At 42.4% G+C, this 23,771-nt stretch overlaps 1 protein-coding gene across 4 annotated transcripts in view; it reads right to left on the bottom strand.

The window, feature by feature from the left end:
• Window positions 1-603: 603 nt before the first annotated feature.
• B3galnt1 (beta-1,3-N-acetylgalactosaminyltransferase 1 (globoside blood group)) overlaps window positions 604-23,771 on the bottom strand; it is a 30,268-nt gene continuing 7,100 nt past the window's right edge. For 3 of the 4 annotated variants that reach the window (XM_059265478.1, XM_059265477.1, XM_059265479.1), the window contains one exon: window positions 604-2,462. In XM_059265478.1, coding sequence (XP_059121461.1) covers window positions 1,366-2,361 — 996 coding nt within the window. In that variant the 5' untranslated portion in view covers window positions 2,362-2,462 and the 3' untranslated portion in view covers window positions 604-1,365. Of the gene's footprint in view, window positions 2,463-17,761; window positions 17,866-23,771 lie in introns of all 4 variants that reach the window. The other variant, XM_059265480.1, reaches the window with a different exon arrangement.

Here is a 23,771-nt window from a genome sequence, read left to right on the forward strand (position 1 = left end):
AGACTGATGACTACGGGAGATGATCACAGGCCCACTACAGGGAACCACACAGCATAGCAGTTTCCACACAGAATTATAAATCAACCACCACAGGAGCTGACTGCAGTTTTTAAGGTTGTATTCTCTGAGGAAAGTTTGAACTCTCAGTACCAGACAATTAGTAAGAAAGGAGTTACCTGACCTTCATCAGCTCTAAGAGAAAGCTGCAGAATCCTGGAATCTGGGACAAGGAGTCCTCTTTCCTCCCGTAGTAACAGGTCCAACAAGGAAATGCCAGCCCAGGAATTGAAATCCCACTCCACTTCCAACATTCAGTGGTGAGCTAGCAACAACAGAAGTGGCTTTTCTTGTTTTTAACTCTTTATTCACAACTTGATTACCGGGTAGAACACGCACGGGGTGAGTTAACAATGCACCTTGGCTCTTCCACCTTCCCTTTCCACTGATATCACAACATCTAACACCGTTCGGTCTAATATTGTCTTAGCCTCTCGTGCCTGTAGGAAATGCGGCCTGGAGTTCTGAATTATTCCCGGGTTCTATGGAGGAAAAAGGAAGTGACATCTAGGAACACTGACTACATTTTAAAAACAGTACAAAAGCTCGAATTCTCTTGCTTTAATTCTCCATACAATAAAATATGCAACGAAGTTCAACAGATTACTGACAGTCAGTAATAAGCTATGATGTCACATTAATGGGACTTTCAAAGTTAAACTGATCAGTGGGGAAAATAAAACTCAAATATGAAAGGTGATTCACTATATAATAATACTGAAGCCACCATAACCTTTAAACACTTAGAAAACTGAAGTAACATTAAATACTATTTGATAACTCTGAAATACCACATTGTCAAGTATTTTGTGAATGAAAACAATACAAATAAAATTTTCTTCAGTATAACTTCTTTAAAGCTTTCTACAAGAAATATATATGTATGTGTATATATATATATATATATATATATATATATATATATCTTAATAACAACCACCTAAGATACACACTGAACCATTATGTGACTAGACTATCTAATAAATACAACTCCATACTGTTTTGTTGCTGTGGGTTAGTTAGCTTTTCTTTCAGGGAAATCTTACGAGATTCTCATCTATAAACTGAGTCATCCAGACTGCTTGTTCCTTTGACTTCCTAGCAGAACCCTTCGTCTGCTGTATGTTGAACCCCTCCATCACATTTAAAGGATCAAGTTAGATTTTGTGAAAACAAATCACTTGTAAGTTTATGCCTTGGAGCTCCAGTCTCGGCATGCTCTATGAGTCTCAGTTAGGAATCCAGCACACTGAATTCTGACCCGCTCTCCAAAGCATCCTCCCTCCCCTAGAAGTATGAAGTACGGCCTTAGTAATGGCATGTAGTGTTCCTCAGCATAACCTGCCAAAATGTGATGATCTCCTTGGAAGAAAAGCCATGGGCTGCAATCACCCGTCTGAGCTGACACACATCCAAGTGGATTCTATAAAGAAAGAAAAGATTTGTGTCTTCCGGAATATGAATGTCCACTTTTAACAAATTCAAACAGATCCCCACATAAACATCTTCAAACTTGATGGGTTTCACGTGACTCATCATTTCATAGATCCTTGGCACTAGGTCACCAGACATAATGTAGCCCAGCCCACTGCAGTAGGGGGGAAACACCTTGAAAGGGTACTCCTGATACGAAATATGGTTTTTCTGGAAAAACCCTCTATAGGAGTAGTTATCAATTAGGGGATAACCTGTGAAAAACTGCTCTGAGTGGTTTAGGTTCAAAAGGTACTTGACTAAATTGCCGGTGTTGATGAAAACGTCAGTGTCTGTTTTCATGACGTACCTGGCATTGGGGCAAAATTCAATCACCCACCTGAAAGCCATAATGGTTTTCAAGGTCAAGTTATTGTATGTGTCTAAAAAATCCTGCCGTATAATATCGCCATAGAGAAGGTGCTCATCTTCTAAGGACAGCGCTAACATTTTGTCTTCCTTTTCAGCCTGCTGGCCTAATAAGAAAAAAGTAAGAACCTCATATCCCCACCAGGCCTTTTTTTCACCCCAAGTAACTCTAATTGCTTGTCTGGCTTTCACATCTGAGGGATGCGAGGTCACCAGGATGACCAGGAATGGGTTCTGATGAGAGCAGTTGGAATGTTCCCGCAGTGTGAAGCGAAAGTCTTGTCTGTAAATTGGCTCGTACTCATAAAAGTACATCCAGTTCACACGCTCAATGACATTGTAGTGGGGAAGACTGAGGTACCACATCACCAGGAAGCTCAGCAGGGACAGCAGCAGGAGGCTCCATTTGAGCGATCTCAGTGACATCCTATTGGGAAGAGTAGTCAAGCCAGCCGGAGCCATCCACAGCAGCTCAGAAGTATGGAAGGCACAGGTTCAACAAGATGGAGGGAGCAAAGGCTGGGTGAGTGTCCACCACTTCAACACACTTCAGTTGATGTCATCTAGTCAAGAAGAAAGAATGGAGAAAGAAAATTCCAATCAAAAGTAGACAGTCTGGCCTAAGGCTGCCTGGCTGTATCTAACACACAAATGAACCACCACCCAGAGGGGCACATCAAGACCCAGGTTAAAATAGGCCTAGGAATCATTTTCAAACAACATCTCTCATTCAGTTCAAATAGTTGTAATCCCAGTTTTACTTGGGAGGATGAGACAAGAAAAATCACAAGTTCAAGGCCAACGTAGGTGACTTGGAGAGACCCGGTCTCAAAAATAAAAGTTGAAAGATGGAAGCTAAAAATATTCCACAAACAATTAAGAGCTAGAAATATCTGTCTTTCTGTTCTTGGCTCATTTTACTCTATGTTGCTTCAAATGCCAGGACTCTAACCTTTTATAGCTGAATAATATTCCATCTTGTAGATTACTACACTGTTTTTATCCACTAATCCATCACTGGACTCTCCAAATGATCCCATAGCTTGGCTATGATGCTGCAATAAGTAAGCTGGTCTTGCTTGTCTTTTGAATGCATTTTAAGCAGGATTTCTAGACTATGTCCAATTCAAGCAACACCACTGCTACCAATTTATCCTCGAAAATTAATCAGAAAACTGTGTGGGTCCTTTATAATACAGAAAAATATGATTTAAAAGTCTATCACTAGGAAACCTTTGAAGTGAAATTATGGCTCCATCATTCAACAGGATATCTTCACTCATTACTTGTAATTTTGTTTCCCATAATTCCTTCATGTCACTGACTGAAATATGGAGCAATATACATAATGTATGCTTCCTTTGAAAGGACAGAATGATAAACACCTAGAATTCTATGTGCACATATGCAGAGCAAGGTATCTGCAAGGATATGTCCACCAAGCCAATGGTCTTATCTTTGGGGTCCTGGGAGATCTCTCTCTTCCTTTCTGTATTATTGGAGTATACATACATTGGATTATACATACATTGCTTTGGATTTCCTGTGTTAGTACTGTAAATAAAAACAAAGCCAAAAAGCTAGATTTTGTGCCTACATGGCGTCAAGTTCCACTAAGTGTACTGACCCTGTGGGAGCCTGAGTGTTGCCCTGTCCTAGCTCCCCTCCAGAGGTGTGACCATGTACAATTCAGGGCATTTCTATCAATTACTATTTTCTATTATTGTAATACATAACATTTCAATCCAGGGAATGCTTTGAAAAGCTCATTTGGATATATACAGATCTCACACTCACCATCACACCTTGTTGAGAGAGATGGGTTTTATTGTACCTATTTTGTAAGTGAATTTTGGAGTATTCACATGAAATACAAAGAATATTTTCAAAAACACTAGGACTCAACTCCCAGAGATCTACCCGCATCTGCCTCACCTCTGCCTTCACCTCCAGAGTTCCGAAAATTAAAAGCATGCACAATCACGCCTGACTATTAAAAGATCTCTTAATATGAAGAAAACTAAATTTAAGAAACAGAATGCAAGAAGCAAAGGTAAAGCAAGAGGCTATTAAAAGATACTAAAGACTAGTCACAGCTATAAGAAGGGAAAGAGACAAGGAAGAAGAAAACGAATTTTTCCATGTAGTGAAAAAAGGATGCAGCCAGAGCAGTGGTTCTCAACCTGTGAGACCTGACATCTTGGGGGCTGAACGACCCTTTCATGGGGATCACTTAAGACCACCGGAAAACACAGATATTTACATTATGATTCGTAACAGCAGCAAAATTACAGTTATGAAGTGGCAATAATTTTATGGTTGGGGGTCACTACAGCATGAGACACTGTATTAAAGAGTCGCAGCGTTAGGAAGGTTGAGACCCACAGGGCTACGGAAAGCTGCTGGTTCAGTTGACTAAGCACTTACACACGAAAACTGCCTCCTCGGTGAGAGGGTGACAGAAATACAGCAACACATTCCTATCCTCCTGTCTCTGAGGAGGCAGGGCCAGGAGGAGCCCTGGAGCTTGGCCAGGCAGGCTAGCCCCATCAGTGAGCTCCAGATTCAGTGAGGACAGTCTCAAGAAGACGGGCAAAAGGGCAATGCTGTAGTTCAGTGGTAGATCACTTGCTGAGCGCAATACAGAGCCCTGAGTTCAATCCCCAGACCTACAAAATTAAAACCAAACAAAATCTCTGGGAAAAAAAATAAAGTAGAAAATGACTGAGGAAGACATCTGATGTCAACCTCTTAGCTTCAAACAGTTACACACTAACCCCAGGCTCCCCCCCCCCATACATTCAGTAAACTAGGCCACATACACAAAGTGAAATGAAAACCCCAGGTAAAAAGGACACAGTGGTGGGCTGGGGAGATGACTCAGTTGGTGAGATGCTTGGCAGGAAGCATGAAGACCGAGTGTAGATTTCCACCACTCACAGAGATGGCAGGCCCGGTGTCACATGTTTGTAACCTCACTGGGTGGGGGATGGCTAAGTAGAGACAGGTAGATTCCTTGAGCTCGCCAGCCACCCAGTCCTAACCAAACCGGTGAGCTGCAGGTTCAGTGAGGGAGCCGGTCTCAAAAACTGTGGAGAGAAACTGAGGGAAAGTCCTGATGTTGACCTCTAGTCTCCACACATCTGCACACACACACACACCCCTGCCTCCCTGAAAAAAAAAAACAAAACAAAACAAAAAAACAAAAAAAAAAACTACACACTTTGTTCAGTAGGAATAAGGATAAGGATAAAAATAGTATTTTGCTAAAAAAAAATGTATGGAATACACACACACACACACACACACACACACACACACACACACACTGGCCTAGGAGAGATGGCACAGTGATTAAAAGCACTTGCTGCCTTTGCAGAGGACCCAGGTTTGGTTCCCACCACCACATGATTCACTACCACTTGTAACTCCAGTTTTAGAGGATCTTATGTCCTCTTCTGGTCTCTGTGGGGACAGACATGCGGTATACTTTCATACTCGCAAGCAAACACTTATGCCCCTAAGATAAAAATACTAAACAAAACATTTAAACTATAAATACAAATTTTAAAGAAATTTAAACAGAATACATATAAACCTTCGGCACAACCAGTAGACTAGCTATGGGACATATACCTTCTGAGTTGAATGAGAGAAAAACAAACAAGCAAAGTAAGCCACCTATTAATGGGAAGATGAAAAGGAGCGGGGAAGCAGAGAAATGTATGAGAAACAGAAGACACACAAGACTGGAAATGCAAATGGACATCGGGGTGGGGCAATAGCTCACTTTAACCACAGGGGCTTTCACGGCTTGGCCTAAATTTCTGCCATATGCTACTTATAAGGCTCACACCTAAAACAAAACACAAAGTGTTTAAAACTTAAGAAACAGGAAAGTCTGTACCAGAAAAATGCCAATCAACAAACTAGGTCTAGAGTCCACAGCTAACCATTCACATCATGTACTCTACACGAGTAGCATTTAAAAGAAACCAAGAAAATTTGTTGCTAACAAAGTATCTATTTGAAACAATTCTTTATAGCCACTGTGTTGTGTGTGTGTGTGTGTGTGTGGATGTGACTGCACGTGTGCATCTAAGTGTGTAAAGGCCAGAGTTCAACAAAAGCACCCAAAGAAAACATAACTTAATCATAAAGCTACATCACACACACACACACACACACACACACACACACACACACACACACACACACACACAAAGCGTCAGTGTGGCGAGCCAGACCGGCCCAAGACTTCCTTAGTGGTCCCGAGGGAAGGACCGGGAGCCGGTTTGGCAAAGCTGGTCTCGGGCTGGAGCCAGTGCTTCAAAGGAGTCAAGGTTGCGATTCTGGATTGTGGTTACCAGTCCTTGGGCAGCTGTCTGAGGTAGTCCACGTTCTCTCCCCACACTGTCTACCTTAGCTCTCTGCTGACCTTGCCATTTTTCCTCCTGCAGACAGTATATAATGATATAAGAAGCTGTACTCAATAAACCTTCTTGGGCCAGGTATGGTGGTGCACACCTTTAATCCCAGCACTCGGGAGGCAGAGGCATGTGGATCTCTGAGTTCGAGGCCAGCCTGGTCTACAAAGCAAGTTCTAGGACAGCCAGGGCTACACAGAGAAACCCTGTCTTGAAAAACAAAAAGAAAAAAAGCAAAAGCTTGTTTGCCATAAGTCATCAGCTTCTGCAAGACCCCCTGGTCCCGGCTATTGCTTTTGTCTTCTTTAGTTCTCATTTTCTCTGTTTCTCATCCCTGTTGCTCCCACTCAACACCTCATTGTTCAGGATCCTTATTCCTGCTGGTTTGGGACACTACAGTATAGGAAGCAAAGTCTGAAACATCTGTTTATAAGTCCAATCCCACACCATCCAGCCTCGCAAGTGCTGGGTTGACAAGTGGGTGTTGCTCTGGGCGTCAAGATTTTCCCTGGATCTCTCGAAGTGCTATATCTGAAGTCTGTCTCCACCAAAACCCATGTTGGGGCTTGGTCCCCAATATCATAGAGTTTAAGAGATAACAGAGGAAGGGCCTCCATCCTCACAAAGGAACTGATATAGTTCCCAATGAAATGAATTAGTCATCTCAAGTTAGCTGTTACAAAGTGGCCTGTCAGCTCCCTCAGCCCCTCTTGCACACATGTTCCCGAACACATACTATTTCCTTGTGCTTTATGTAAAACAGCATACAGACCCTCAGGAGAAGCCAACTCATGCTGGCACCATGCTTTCTGGTTTCTAGACCCGTGAGCTAAATCGATCTGTTTCCTAAACATGACCTAGCCACAGACAGTTCATTCTAGCAACAGAAAACAGCCAAAGACACTAATAGATATATCCGGCAATGAAAAGTAAGGATGAGTGTGGCAGATCGGATGAATATCTTTTTTTTTTTTTTTTTAAATCTTAAAATTACATTTGTTTGTTTGGGCACATACATGGCTGGGAACTGGAGAACAACTTCCAGGAGTTGGTAGAGAAGTGGTCTTGGGGATGGAGCTCAAGCCATCAGGTGACAAATGGTTACCCACTGGGCTTCCTCACTGGCCAGTAATCTTTTTTTTTTTTTTTGAGAATTTCATACATGAGACGAGTATTGTATTTACAACATTTCCAGCTCTTCCTCTCCCCCCTACTCCTCCCTTGTCTCATCACTCCCTCTCAAACTGACCTTTTATTTATGTACACACACACACACACACACACACACACACACACACACACACACACACGTATGTATGTATGTGTGTGAGTTTATCCTGTTAAATGCATTTTAGTGTTGTTTATATGTGTATATATTTAGGGCTAACCACTTACAATTTAGATAGCCTTCCAGAAGTCTGATTCTCTTAGCAGAAATTAATTGCCTATAGCCCTTCATACCGGGGCGGGGCCTTGTGAGAGTTCCTATATCTGTGCTGGCAGGTCAGCTGCTGTTGGCATTACGTAGGTCATGTTCAGAAGATTACACTGGGATTTCATGGGTACAACTTCCCTGTCATGTATAGAAGACAGTGTCTTGCAGCAGACATTCTGGCCCTCTGACTCTTACAATCTTTCCTTCTTCTGCAATATTCTGATCCTTCAGTATAAAGGCTGCATTGTAAATATATCAATAATTCTGATTTGATAAAAAAAAAAATTAGCACCTTTTCTTCCCAATAAAAATGAGAAGAAATACAGTTGACCTTCGGCATCTACAAATTCAAACAAGTGCATAAAAAAAGAAAAGGCTGAGCGTGGCAACAAGTACCTGAAAATTCATTATTCGAGAGGCAGCGGCAGGAGAATTGAGAGTTGAAACAATCCTCAGCTATATAGTGAATTTAAGGTCAGAACCCAGTCCAAACAATTCTTCCCTTGTTGCCTTAGTTAGGGTTTTTATTGCTGTGAAGAGATACCATGACCACAGCAACTCTTCTAAAGGAAAACATTTGACTGGGCACCTTATAGTTCAGAGGTCAGTCAATTATCATCATGGTGGAACATGGTAGTGTGCAGGTTATACATCTTATCCAGGCAACAGGAAGAGAACTAAGACCTTGAGCATCTTGAGCATATGAGACCTCAAAGCCCGTCTCTACAGTGACACACTTCCTCCAACGAGGCCACACCTACTCTAACAAAGCCACACCTCCTGATAGTGCCACTCCTTTTGGAGGCCATTTTCTTTCAAACCACCATACTTTGAAAACAAACAAAACAAAAAACTACCACTACCCCAAGATATGTCTGTACTTCTGTATGAAACATGCACAGACTTATTTTCTGTCATTATTCCCTAAGAAATATTGAGAAACAGCTATATATTCATGTTGTAAAACACTGCATTGGGTTCTTTAGAGCGTGCGCAGATTGCATACAAACATTACACCATTGCACATAAGAGATTTGAGCCTGAGAGAACCTTGGCGCCCACAGGAGTCCTGGAACCATCTCCTACATGCACTGAGAGGCTCCATACTTCTTGTTTTTAAGACTGGCTAGTTTTATGTCAACTTGATCGGAGCTGGAGTCATCTCAGAGGAAATAACCTCAAGTGGCAAAATGCCTGCATAAGACTGGGGTGTAGGCAAGCTTGTAGGACATTTTCTTAATCTGTGATGATGTGGGAGGACTCAGACCATTCTGGGTGTCACCAACCCTGCCTGAGCTTGTGGTCCAGGACGGTGGTAGCACACGCCTGTAATCCCAGCACTCAGGAGACAGAGGCAGGCGGATCTCTGTGAGTCCGAAGCCAGCCTGGCCCACACAGTGAGTTCCAGGACAGCTAGGACTGTTACACAGAGAAACCTTGTCTCGAAAAATAAAAATAAATAAATAAAAAGAAAAGGAAAAAGAAAGCAGGCTGAACACATCATGGAGAGCAAGCCAGTAAGCAGCACCCCCTACTGCTACTGTAACAGCTCTGGTCTCCAGGCTCCTGCTGGGTTTGAGTTCCTGCCCTGGCTTCTCGATTCAGTATATGTAAGCCAAATAAATAGACCCTTTCCTCCCCAAGTCACTTTTGGACATAGTGTTTCATCACAGCAATAGTAACCCTAACTGAGACACATATGCCACTTGGCAATCCTAAAACACCCAATACAGACTACATTTTTTTTTTTTTGAGACAGGGTTTCTCTGTGTAGCTTTGCACCTTTCCTGGAACTCGCTTTGGAGACCAGGCTGGCCTTGAACTCACAGAGATCCACCTGCCTCTGCCTCCCGAGTGCTGGGATTAAAGGCGTGTGCCACCACTGCCCAGCCAGGCTACATTCTTTACCCACAACATTAACTCCAATGTCATTAACTCCAGAAGTATAACTTGAAAAACACATGTTTTAAAAAATCTATTTAGGGCCGGGCGGTGGTGGCACACGCCTTTAATCCCAGCACTCGGGAGGCAGAGCCAGGCGGATCTCTGTGAGTTCGAGGCCAGCCTGGTCTCCAAAGAGAGTTCCAGGAAAGGCACAAAACTACACAGAGAAACCCTGTCTCGAAAAACCAAAAAAAAAAAAAAAAAAAAATCTATTTAGGGCTGGAGATATGGCTCAGTGGTAGGAAGCTTGTCTAGTGTGTGTGATTGCTCGGCTCAACTTCCAGCAAAACACACACACACACACACACACACACACACACACACACACACTTACAAATACAACCCATAAACTTAGAGAGTCTCGATCACATTGTAAATTATTTTTTTAATCTGTAACTGAACATCAGCAATGTAGTACATTTCAACAACTTAGTGTTTCACCAAGTCTCATTTTGAAAATTATTTCCTGGTGTAGCGGCAGGAAGTATGTTTTTCTGCTTTAAAGAATGATGCATAGTTTAAGGAAACAATTCTAGTTGATAAGGAGGTGGCCTTATTTATAGAAAAACTAAAGTTAGACATATTTGAAATCACAGAATTACAAAACTATCATTTTGCAACATCTCACAAAACTGATTCAAGTGCTGATAGGAAGCAGCATTTTGTTCATCGGATGGAAGGCTGGCTGAGGGAGTGGGCATATGGTGCTAAAGAATTCCACAAAATTCTCCTTTTGTGCAAGTACTGAACTACTACAAAGCAATGAGGGTGAAGATGTCGCCACCCTGACCTGACCAACTATGGCAACCTTGTAAGTGACAGGAGAGTGCCTGTCTCCTTATGAGAAAAGGGAAAGTGTCCAGTGTTATTTCTGATGCATCCTAGCCAAAACTGTCTAACAGTAGTCTGATCCAATGTTATAAGAGCTCAGATGACAGAGCAAGCTAATGAACACCAAGTGCAAGTAATCATACAAACAGTGGGACTATGAAACAACCAGTATGGTCTCCTACTGAGACTGCCATGACCCTAGATAATCTAAGACTCTAGATTATAAGAGAATAAGGATACAGAACTGTGATGTGTGTTTCTAGTTTGAGTCCTAGGGAAATCTGAAGACAATCTAGGCAAGAGGTTTCAAGAAGTATAATTCTTTTTAAAGCATGATAACATTAACTAGAATAGAAGGAAATGTCCTTCGATAAAGACAATGTAGTAACAGCCATGTGATGGGGTATTACTCAGCTGTAAAGTGGAGCTTTGCTACATACGTTAGCTGTAAGAGTTCTTGACGTGCATGAAATCAAAAATGTCAATTAAAAGCAGCCAGATACCAAGCACACATATTGTATTACTGCATTTTCATGAACTATCCAGCAAGGGAAAATGCTACAGCAGTAGGAAGTAACTGCCATGCTTTGGGTTTCTATTGCTGCAACAAAACACCGTGACCAAAAAGCAAGTTGAGGAGGAAAGGGTTTATTCAGCTTACAGTTCCACAGCACTGTTCACTATTGAAGGAAGTCAGGACAGGAACTCAAACAGGCCAGGATCCTGAAGGCAGGAACTGATGCAGAAGCCCTGGAGGAGTGCTGCTTACTGGCTTGCTCAGTCTGCTCTCTTATAGAACTCAGGACCACCAGACCACAGATGGAAACACTCACAATGGGCTGGGTCCTCCCTATCAATCACTAATTAAGAAAATGCCTTCCAGCTGGACCTTATGGAGACATTTTCTCAGTTGAGTTTCCCTCCTCTCAGATGACTTTAGTTTGTGTCAAGTTGACACAGACGAGCCAGCACAGTAGCAGTGGGTAAGGGGTCAGAGACTAACCTGAGAGGGGCCTGAGGGGAGGGAGAGATGATGACAGTTACAGAATTTGATAGTGGAGACAGTTCCACACCATTAAACTTAGCAACACCACCGCATTGTATACCTGAAATAACTTATGACTGTATGAATTACACACCAATAAGGCTGTTAAAATCTCAAGTTTCCTGTTTTTAAAAGCCATACATTGATGTACTTAAGAGTGCCAGGATACCTGTGTTTATTTTTAAGTAGTTCAGTAATAAGGCAATTAAAGAGTTAGATTCTCTTCTGCATACTTTTCTGATGGAGTACAAAATGGTAAGACCTCTATGGACTATGAAATGTACCTTTTTGTTGATGGTCAAATTTATTTCACACACAATTGTGTGTGTCTGAAATGATGTGTTTTTACAACATAATCCACTGCAACACTGCTGGAAAAAATAGCTATAAAAACCCAAGTTAGCACCAATGAGGGTATATGACACATAAATCCAAATGTGGAGTATTACACAGCTATTAAAAAGGGAAAGAAAATAGCAAAGATACCCTGTGTATACGGTTATGAAAAGACTTCTAGACAATATGAAGTAAAGAAATTAGAGGTGGAATAAATAATACTAACACTTTTTACATTTATTTCTTCTGCACGCATGTGTTTGTGTGTGTTCATGTGCTCACATACACATGGAAGTCAGAGGACAATTTGTGTATCATGTAGGTCTAGTTTGTCAGGCTTGGTGGTAAGGGCTCTTATCTGCTGAGCCATCTCACTGACCCTATCATACCAACTTTTGTAGTAGAAAGGAACAGAATTTTAAAAATATATTTATGTGTGTGTGGTGGTTTAAATGAAAATGGCCCTCATAGGGAGTGTCACTATTAAGAAGTGTGCCCTTGTTAGAGTAAGTATGGCCTTGTTGGGGGAAGTGTGTCACTGGGGGCAGGCTTTGAGGTTTCGGACGCTCCAGCCAGGCCCAGTGTCCTTCTCTTCCTGCTGCCTGCTGATCTGGATGGAGAACTCTCAGCTCCTTCTCCAGCAACATGTCTTCTGTGCACTGCCATGCTTCCTTCTATGATGATAATGGACTAAACTTCTGAACTGTGAGCAAGTCTCAATTAAACTTTTCCTTTATAAGGGTTGCCGTGGTCATAATGTCTCTTCACAGTGATAGAAACCCTAAGACAGTGTATATTAGAAAAGTAACAGAAAGATACATGTGGTAGATGGGGGAACAGGGTAGATCAGAAGAGAGGTGAAAGCAATACTTTCTAATGGCACAAGGTGCAAATGCTTTAATAAATTGCTTTACTTATTCTTTATAAATATATATATACTGTTTGGTTGGTTGTGTCTTGTTTTGTTTTGAAGCAGGGTCTCACCTTGTGGCTCTGGCTGTCCTGGAACCCACTATGTAGACCAGGTTAGCCATGAACTCATAGAGACGCATCTGCCTCTGCCTCCCAAGTGCTGAGATTAAAGGCATGTGCCACTAGGCTTGGCTATAACTTTAGATATTTATCCAAAGTACTATGATCATGCTCACACCCTATTACCCTGTTACCCCCTCCCACTTCTGCTGACTCCCTCTTCTTCCCAACTAGTCTACCTCCTCTTCCTTCTTTTTAACCCACTGAGTTTAATTAGGGCCACATTATGAACATGGGTAGGGTGTTATTTACTGGAATGTGGGCAACTTAGTCGGTGGTTACACCACTTAAGAAAATAACTCCTGCTCCCCTTCCTGCAGTAATGTTAACTGCCAAAAGCTCTTCCTGGAAGGGTAGGGCTTCATGAGACCCTCTCTCATCCATGATGGAATGTTCAAGGGCCTGATGTGCAGGCATCTATAGCATATGTTCATGATGACAGGTGCCATGTCCCTTAGACCTAGCCTTCAGCTCTTACAACCTTCCTGCCCTCTTCCATAATGCATGCCAGGGTCTCAATCACCATCCTCACAGAAGGAATTGGCATCTCAGTTACTGAGCTCAAAATGTCTACCCTCTTCCACTTTGTGCTCATTCTCAGATGCAGCTGCCTCTAATCCACAGATGTAGCAAGCAGTCTTAGAAGTGCCTGGGACAAAAACATCTGGAAGTAATTCAAACAAACCTAAACTACTTTTTTTCAATGGAGGGTTTCTCTGAGATTTCAACATGTATTCTCTAAGGATATAATATGCAATGTTTATCAAATTATTTACACAAAGAATCTATTTTAGCTGTCAGTGTCTCTGGCAGGAAGGAAACAGTTCAGAGAAATCTGGTCCTGGAAAACCTTTATAGACATCCCATTGAAATGGTTTCTATTAATTATTTTAAGTAATAGTTTGAAGTAAATACAAATTAGCTCAATTACTTTGATGTGTTTCAATAAAAATTAAACATTTATTTTCCCTGTGACACAGCAAGTCCATTCTAATAGAAAACTTACATTAATGTGTGTGTACAAAACACCACCAAGTAATGTGTAAGCAGGGTCCAAGTCCTCAGGATTGAAGGATCCTCCCAAAATAAGCAAGGCTCCTAACAGCACTCTATTTAGGCCAACTCCAACAGGGGAACCACCCAAATACCCTCTTGCAGTTGGAGATAAACACCAATAGCATTGTTACTCACAAGGAACCAACTGCTACCTGGTGTGCTGTCCCAGGGACCAAGAAGAGCAGACACTGTGCTTCCCAGCCACACAAGGCTGAAAAGCAGACAGTGGCAGAACACAGACTTCTAGTGCCCCAGGGAAAGAAACAGATGTGAGAGGGCTGAGGGGATGCTCTAGTGTTGTGTTCAGGCTCTGGTTTTTCATCTCTGTTGAACTACATGACTGTCCTGTCCATTATTTCTTCTTAGAACTCGTGTCCTTTTTCGTAAGTCACACCTGAGAACCCAGCAGGTCATTCTACCTAGCTGTCACTGTCACAGTCAGTGTAGGCAGATGTCTCCACAAACCAGCTAGCTCAGGGCCCAGCTGCGGTGACAGGAGCGCCAAGTTGTTCCAACCAGTTCCCATCATGAGAGCCTCATCAACGGATGTGCTTTCCTCCCAACTCAACTGGTGAGGAAACAGGGCTCAGGCAGAGCCACAGGCTCACACGAGGTGGAAAAATTCAAATAGGACTCTGCATGTCCCATTTCAGGGACAGTAGACCTCAGGAGTCTGCTGTCTGACCACTGTTTCCTACCCTACAGAGGCCCTTGTGACCAGACCAACTGTGGGACACGGTTCTGCATTTCTTAAAGTAAGTAAGCCATGGCACACACAATAAGCAGCCTTACAGCCTTTACGTATGAAGACTGAAGGTTTCCACTCTCAACCTGAAGTGAGTTATTAACAATAACTAATTTGTATAGATATATTTTATTTCACATCGAAACATCCTGAGCCCTGCAAGGCTGACAGGGAGGAAGACAGGGAAGGGAATGAACAACTAAACCATGGTACAGGATTTTGTGCAGAAAAAAAAGCTGCGTAAGAATCGGGGTCCAGCATCGACTTCCAGGCTAGAGTAATTACAGGTAAGAGGAGGTCAGGGAGATTGAAAGGTTTCCTTTGGGGGCCCATGGCTGGCCACTGCCGGGGCAGCCAGTAAGTCAGTTCAAGAATGTTCGGTGATAAACAGCTCTTGCAGTCCACAGCGTAGCCAGGGCAGGAATTGAGGGAAACACATGACTGGTTCTGAAAACCAAACTACTTTAGTTTTGGTAATTGTCACAGTTCAACCAAAATGGAGGTTCACAAACCATATGACATTCCCTCCTTTATTTTTATTAGACAGGTGAAAAAGAGGGTACAGCCGTCATTTTTGTAATTACCTTTTGCTGGACAAGGGCAGTATCCTAACCAGGAGGACTTGAGGCATCTTTGGAATCAGAAATTTTGAAAGAAGATGCAGAGAGAGTGTTGTCCTTTTTCATGGTCTTCAAGCCAGCTACCTAACATTTTTCCTTCGAAACTTGAGATTCTAAAATCATTTAGGAGATGGACATCAGGTCACTGTGGCTATCTCCAATTGACATGTGAGCACAGAAGGGGTCAAGGTCTCTACTCTTGCTGACTTTTATGCATTGGAGGAATGATCAAGGAGACAGAGATATATGGAATTTGACTGATGCAGGATCAACTCTGAGATGTGGTGTCTGACATGGTCTTAGTCTGATTTTGTGTAAGCAAGAGACACATTGGCAGAAATATCAGGAATATACAAAGATGGAGTCTTGATTTTTTTGTTGTTTTTTTTGTTTTGTATGTGTGTGTGTCTAAAATATGTAAATATTTTTAAAATACTTTGTTTGCAGTTAGGAAAACTATCAGAGTCCTATAATCTGATTACATTCAGAGAGGATGTTTTAGTCTCTCTGGCATGTCAGTGGGCCAGTCTCAGGTTTATTTAATAGGGAGGCCTTTAAGGCATGAATCATTGTCTATCAAGTGTATTTTATACACACAAATATACATAATCAATTATTTTAATATTTGGTTATACTTTCCCACTGAATGTTTAAATTATAAAACTAACCACTTTCCCATCTTTTTTTTTTTTTTTTTTTTTGGTTTTTCGAGACAGGGTTTCTCTGTGTAGCTTTGCGCCTTTTCCTGGAACTCACTTGGTAGTCCAGGCTGGCCTCGAACTCACAGAGATCCGCCTGGCTCTGCCTCTCGAGTGCTGGGATTAAAGGCGTGCGCCACCACCGCCCAGCCTTTTTTTTTTTTTTTTTAACTGTTATGATTGGTTGAATATCTGATCTCTAGGGGTCACTTGGGCTTGAAAGGAGCCCTAGCTCTTTTAGCCCTTTTTTGAAAACCAGTTTTATCATTGCTAGGGATGAGCCTTGCTGACTGGGGCTTTCCCTGGAAACCATGCAGGTATCTGCTGTGTTGATTCTGTTCTTTGCAGAATGTTCACTACTTAGGACCCAAATTTCAGGGTCTCCATGGTCTCTCTGAACAACAGGAAAGGTAACTTGTCAGAGCTGCAGGATCCTTTGAGAGATGGTCCAAAGTCACCTGGGACCTCGGTGACTTTGAAGGGCAATGGTCAAAAACATTAATCCTTTTCTGCTGTGCACATAGGTATGGGTCCAAACATGGCTACTGAGCACCCAGGTCAGGTATGCCAGTCTGGTCATTTCAACTTCTGTGTAACATTTCAATAAAACTTAAACAAAATCCGAACATTTAAAAATAATCTTGATTAGACATACATCTGTGTTCCTTTAAGCTAGTCCTTATAAATGCTACCTAGAGTAGATCAGTATCTTATGAGAACTCTATTTAGAGACTTGATTGAACTTTGGCCTCTAAAATTTTAATAACCTTTAATTATCATACACTTATCATCTCTAAATCTCTTCCTTTACATATCCTATGTAATTTATTCCTTTCATAGTTTGCCTAGGCTTCCCATCTTAACTTGGAACAAAGCATAATCATACAGAAATCATTTTTATTAAAATATATTTATTCCTATACCCTTTTCAAGACTTAATGTTGAGTTCAGAGAAGTCAGATTAGACCCAGGACCTTGAGCAAAAGCAGAGAAAAAGTGGGGCAAAGAGCACTTTGCCTAAGGCAAAGAAAAGCAAGCCCGGATGTCAGGTAGAAAGAACAGGCATTAAGACACAGGGAGCCAGGGTCTCCAGTCTCCCATGGGGTATAGCAATCTCAAATGGGCTGTGGCAGCTGACTTCCCACTGGTGGTGGCCTGTCCAGCACCCAAGAACACCTTAATGTCAGGACTCAGCATCTGTGTTTTTCCCTGTCTCAACTCTGGGTCCCTGTGACTTTTTGTGGGCCCACCAAGTCCTGCTATCTCCAAGAGCAAGCTCCCTAGTATTAGAGACACACAGCTGCAGAACTTAAGTGCCCTCCTTTAGAATACAGTAGGGACATTTATTTAAAAACAACTGCCTCCCAAACCAAAGGAATCCTCCGTGGAGGTCTAGTAGTACCTCCTCCTTGGTTTGGTTACATGAAACACACTGACCTTATCACCATAACACATGACCTCATCACACTAGAGATACTCAGAAAACATTATGTGAGTGTAATTTTTTTTTTTAAGTGCACTAGGGTTAGCAGGAGACAAACAGATATGGAACAAGAAAAGGTGACCTGAGGCATGTAGTCTGGAAACAATTTCCCAAGAAGGCACAAAAGTGCATTCATGGAGCAGAGTTGTAGGCAAAAAAAAGCAAAGAACTATATAATCTCTCCCCAAAGAAGGTGAGTTCATATCTTACCACAAGGGAGAAGAAAGTCCACTCTAACTGGGAACACCAAAATAACTCAGTCTTTCCTCAGCTTTCAGGTCCTTGGTTTTATAAGCCTCTGATGTGGTAGAAGTCTATGGAAAAAACCATGAGGGTTGAGGAAGTGTGCCCAGGGTCTCTGGCTTGCTGTCTTTATTATCAAGAGTATTTGTCCAAATGGTATTACAAAGAGAGTTATTTTGTTATTTGATCTCACCCACCAAATAGATGAGACTGTGAACAAGTCATCCAAGCACAGAGTCCATGGATAAGAAGACTGAGTGCTCAGTGGGGAGGGAAGTTTTGTTTGGTAAGTCAATAGGACCAGGACAAGGCAGAGAGATCACACAAGCATCTTTGTGAGCCTGGTCACACTTTTGTAAATGACTAAACTCAGAGATTACAACTTATCCTGCAGTCTTAAGAAATCAGTGAGTAGGGCAATGGACTCAGATCTAAGCATAGTAAGGAACCCCAAGTTAATGCCAAGAATTCTGGCACAGTCAGCAGGGGTCCTGGAGAAGGGAGGGGCTTACCAAGGGAATGGAATGAGATGCAGAAGTTCCAGTAAGAGCATGTCCAGGAAGGAGGGACCAGCATCCCAGGGGGAAGCCAAGAGCCCAGTATGGAGTAAGGGCCACTAGGACTCTTAACAGTATGGTAATGCCTAAGTGGCCTCAAGAATTTACACAGTAGGACAAAGCCAAGAGTGCCCCAGAAATCTAACAAATAGGGCAAAGCCTGAGTGGCTACCAAGAACCTAAGAGAGGAACATGATGGTGGGGAGACCCAGCTACAAATGGCCATGGCCTGAACATCTCTGAGGTGACAGAGATTCTAAATAGGACAGTAAATGACAGGACAGGTGCCAGAGCAAAGTGCATTTATAAGAGGCCAACTTTTCACTTTTAAGGAAGACATAGGGAAGACATCAGAAAGCAAAAACAGGTTTTAACAGGGTTGCTGTAGATCTCCTGAAAGTTAATCCCATTACATAGTTTTGAGTTTGGATCACCACAGTGTTAAGTCACATACAGAAGAAAGAGATGGACTATAAAAAAAAACTAAGACAGCCCAAGATCATTTTAACTTTGAACTTGAACAGTTTCCCTCAGTATACCTGCTGTCTCAGTTACTACGCTATTGCTGTGAAGAGACACCGTGACCAAGGCTACTTCTGTATGAGAAAGCACTTGCCTGGGGACTTGTTTACAGCTTCAGAGGTTAGTCCATGACACCATGGCAGAGAGCATGGCAGCAGGAAGGTGTGGTGCTGGAGAAGTAGCTGAGAGCTGAGAGCGATACCCTCATCTGTAGGTAGGCAGAGAGACACAGAGGGACACAGAGACAGATGGACACTGAAACCTCAAAGCCCACTCCCAGTGACATAGTATCTTCTCCAACAAGGCCACAACTCCTAATCCTCAAATACTGCCACTCTCTAGAGACTGTGCATTCAAATATATGAGCCTAAAGGGCCATTCTTCTTCAAATTCCGACAACAAAGATACAGACCCACTTTAGTTCTAACACAGGCACTACACAGCAGTGTTAGATTTAATAATCAAAACCACACTGTTTGACAGAAGCACGTGACAGCAGATGAAGAAAGACAGCAGGTACTCTCATTGAGACTAGAAGAGTTTAAATACAGCCACCTCCAAATGGTTCAAGTAAGGTAGGTCTGTGTGGACTTGGAGGACCTAAAACTGTCTTTACCTGCAGTCCTACCAAATGTCAATATCATTTTCTCTTTGAGAAATATACCTAGCAACCTTTTAAACATCTCTCAAAAACAGCAGGATTTGAGAAATATAAAGTACAGTCTTGTCCTTAAAAAAAATTTATGAAATCAGCTGGTTGTCTTTACTTCCCAGACACTTACTATGAAAAGTTTCCAATTTATTAATGATAGTAAATAGATTTATTAATGATACCAATGTTTCTCTGTCAATCTGGAGGGATTGGGATGACAGGTATTCTAGTTAAGATTACTACCGCTGTGATAAAACACCATGACCAAAAACAAGGTGGGGAGAAAAGGGTTGATTTGGCTTACACTTCCACAGCACTGCTCATCACTGAAGGAAGTCAGGACAGGAGCTCAAGCAGGGCAGGAACCTGGAGGCAGGAGCTGATGCAGAGGCCATGGAGGTTGCTGCTTACTGACTTGTTCCTCATGGCTTGCTCAGCCTGCTTTCTTACAGAACCCAGGACCACCAGCTCAGGGGTGGCCCCACCCACAATGTGCTGGGTCCTCCTCTATCAATCATTAATTAAGACAATGCCATGCTGCTTGCAGCCAGATCTTGTGGAGGCATTTTCTCAATTGAGGTTCCCATGTCCCAGATGATGCTAGCCTGTGTCAAGCTGACACAAAACTGTCCAGCACAACAGACACAACCTAATTTTGTATAACAGGCCCAATTTATAAACAGAAGACTCAGACCAGTAAAATAACTTTAACAATTATTCTATAATTTAGCAGGCATGTCCCAAGTAGAAATAATTTCTATAACTTATTTTTTTTTTTTTAGTGTTACAATAAGTGTTCATTCAGCAAGTGATGGCTTCACCCAGTGGGAAATACCAACAGCATCTGAAGAAATCTAATCACAGGTTTTATATATCTCATTTAGTAAAAGGATAAAACAAAATCATCTGTAGCTTGAGTTTTCCTGCCTGGCCCACAGTCAGGACAAATCTCTATCACCTGCCAGTCCCACAGCCTCAGACCCAACCAAGTAAACACAGAGACTTATATTGGTTACAAACTGTATGGCCATGGCAGGCTTCTTGCTAACTGTTCTTACAGCTTAAATTAATCCATTTCCATTAATCTATACCTTGCCACATGGCTCGTGGCTTACCGGCATCTTCACAAGCTGTTTCTCATCGTGGAGGCTGGCAGTGTCTCTCTGACTCAGCCTTCCACTTCCCAGCTTTATTCTCCTCCTTGTCCCGCCTACACTTCCTGCCTAGCCAATGGCCAATCAGTGTTTTATTTATTGACTAATCAGCAACACATTTGCCATACAGAACATCCCACAGCAATCATCTGGTTTTTTTTTTCCTAAAGTCAATTTTTGGTAAGAATAATGATCCATTAGAGATGTTTATACAAATTTTTACCTGAAATCATATTAATTTTTTTAACCAAAGATATATAACTCTTATATTTAATAAAGGGAAACTCAGGAAGTCACATTATCTCACAGAAGTTAGTTATTATCCCAAATACACTGTAGAAGAGCAGTACTATCAACAATGCATTCATACTGTGTGACTCAGGGTCTGAATGACTGAGGAAAACACCCAATGATGATGATTTCCGGCCTCCACATGCATGCATATGAACTTGCATATGGCTACACACACAAATAGATAAAAAATTTAAAAAAAAACACTTTGTGATTTTATTTTCTGTTCTCTTCAAGAGAAAGTGGAGTCTGGTAGGGAAAAGACATGACTCTGAGGTGTCTAGCACACAGTATGCACTCAGTGCAAGGTAATACTGTGTAAATGTTGGCCACTTGACCATGAATAAATACACATTTCCAGAACAAGCTGGATCAGAAGTAGACTGGATTTGTTGACGTGTACTCACTCTCCTAACCACCACCTTATTCCAAGAGGCTACCGGATTCTTATCATGAGCAGTCTGAAAGGAACAGAGAGTAAAAAAGCAAAAAACAAACTCAACTAAAATATAAACCTAAGCATGCTATATTCAGGGTCATCCAAAGGTGTGTGTGTGTGTGTGTGTGTGTGTGTGGACTATTACAGATAATTAGTGAGCACTGCTGATGAGCTTTTCAACTTTGTGTGTGCAAAGACACACCACTGTTGTGGGGGGCAGAAATCTTAATTGTACAGTATCCCACACATATTAGGTTTAGTGAAAATCACAATTACACATATCAGTCGTGTCTATTATTTATAAAGAGGGGGGCCCCACACAGCAGTAACTGAGGGAAATCCCATCAGAGTAATCTTAAGCTATCGCACTAATTCATAAAGAAGCACTATAAAACTCTACTCCTCAGCTACAGTTAAACACTGGTCATCGTCCCAGCACAGCGCTGCGCTGTTTCTGATGGACTCCTCTGCCACCTGACCACCACTGTCCTCCCTCTCCTTGAAGTCAGGGCTCACACTGCTGTGTAAACAGGAACCGGGCTACACCCCAAACCAACCAGATCAGTTTCTGAGGGTGGAGGGACAGCACTGGCACTGTTTTTAACTCCCAGATGACCCTAGTGAGTCATCAGAGGCAGGCACTACCTGGGATGTGAGAACCACAGAGCTCCAGGCACCTTCTCAGATTTCCTGATTTGGGATTTTTAAACACTATCCCCAAGTGACTCACGGACTTACAAAATTTGAGAAGCTTCGATTACCAAGTTGTACAAATCTTTTAACCTTTGAAGCACTGGTAATTTTTCTATGAAATGGCAACAACAACGCCTTCTGCGTGGGTCTTCTGTGGAAACCATGTGAACAGAACACAGCCAATATCTAGGTGGGACTGGTACACAAGAGCTAAGTCAGTGTACTGTTGCTATCAGCACCTACACTCAATGCTTCTAGCTCTTCTCTGCCTGTATTTGTTCTGTTTACAAAATTTGTAGCTGCTCCCGAGGGATCTACCTTCGCCCTCCAATTAGCCTGCCGTCTAGAGGCCAAGGTCTCTGGTTTCTCTAGAAGGTCAAGTGCCTGCTGTCCCAGGCGTTCCTGGAAGAGATCCAGCTGCTGCAGGTGAACTCTGGTTCCTTTCCCCACATGCTCTGCTCTCTACAAGCCTTCTTCTACCCCACAGTCACTGTACACTGAAGTTCTGTTCTTCTTTTCCAGGCATGACTTGTACCGCTATAAGCCCTCCCTTAGCCATCTGCAGCGACACTGAAATACAAGAGCCTTTGCCACCCAATGCCACCCAGGACAGTAGTGAGCACTGAGACACTTTGAGAAATATGCATATATTTTATTGTTTTTACAATTTGTGTGTGTGTGTGTGTATGTGCTCACGTGTGCATGCATGCACGCACGCCAGTGCACACATGTAGATGTCAGAGGACAACCTGTGGGAGTCAGTCCTCTCACCCCACCATGTGGGTCCTGATGTCGAACACTGAGCCATCTCGCCAGCCTGCTAGGCACATTTGGTAAGTTTACATTTGTTTCCTCATTGAAGCACAGTTGGGCATCCATGGGAAACTGACTTTTATTTACTCAAGAGAGCAACTGGTATATTTAGTGAATTTAGTAATGCTGAAAAATGAAATACATTTTACTCTGTCAGAGCAAAGAAAAGCTTCACATTAAAGACTTCCTTTCTTCTCTGTTTCCCATCTTTACATTCTCCCCTCTCTATCATTTTACCCACAGCTTGGTCTAACACTGCAGCAGGTAAGCTTTCTTCATGTTTCTATTTGTGTGATGACGTGGTAACCATCTGCATCAGTCACTAAGACTGGAACAGTTCACTTCTAGGTAAGGGGCCTGGGGTTCGTGCCCAGTAACTCAGGGACTCAGAGCAGGCAGTGCAGGTCTGGAGCTCCGAGTGCTCTGCCTGTCCCAGTGGAATCTGTAACTACTACCCTGCAGCACCCGTATCCCCTGGCCTGCTAGCCTCCTGCTTCCCTCCAGTGGGGCCGCCCCTTTATTCTTCCTTGGTGATAGAAAGTGGTCAGAGTTGAACCAGACCTTCAAAGGAATATCTGGATACAGACGCATTCTCTTTCCATGAAATCACATTCAGCTCTTTCAAATTCTTAACCCAGACAGTTTCCAAAAACCTCCCCATCCAACCACCTTTCCCCAGCCAAGGGGAAATTGCTAAGGAATAATGTTAATGAATCTATATCCCAAGCAACCCTGAAAATGTTGCTGAGCACTAGGTGCACACACATTAAGGACAAAGGACAGAAGTAGTGATCGTCAGGAAGCAGGAGACACTCACTAAGACTGTCTAACCCAGCTGACTAACCTCATCCCACTT

Source organism: Peromyscus eremicus, chromosome 6 (genome assembly GCF_949786415.1).
Source record: "Peromyscus eremicus chromosome 6, PerEre_H2_v1, whole genome shotgun sequence".
Lineage (NCBI taxonomy): Eukaryota > Metazoa > Chordata > Mammalia > Rodentia > Cricetidae > Peromyscus > Peromyscus eremicus.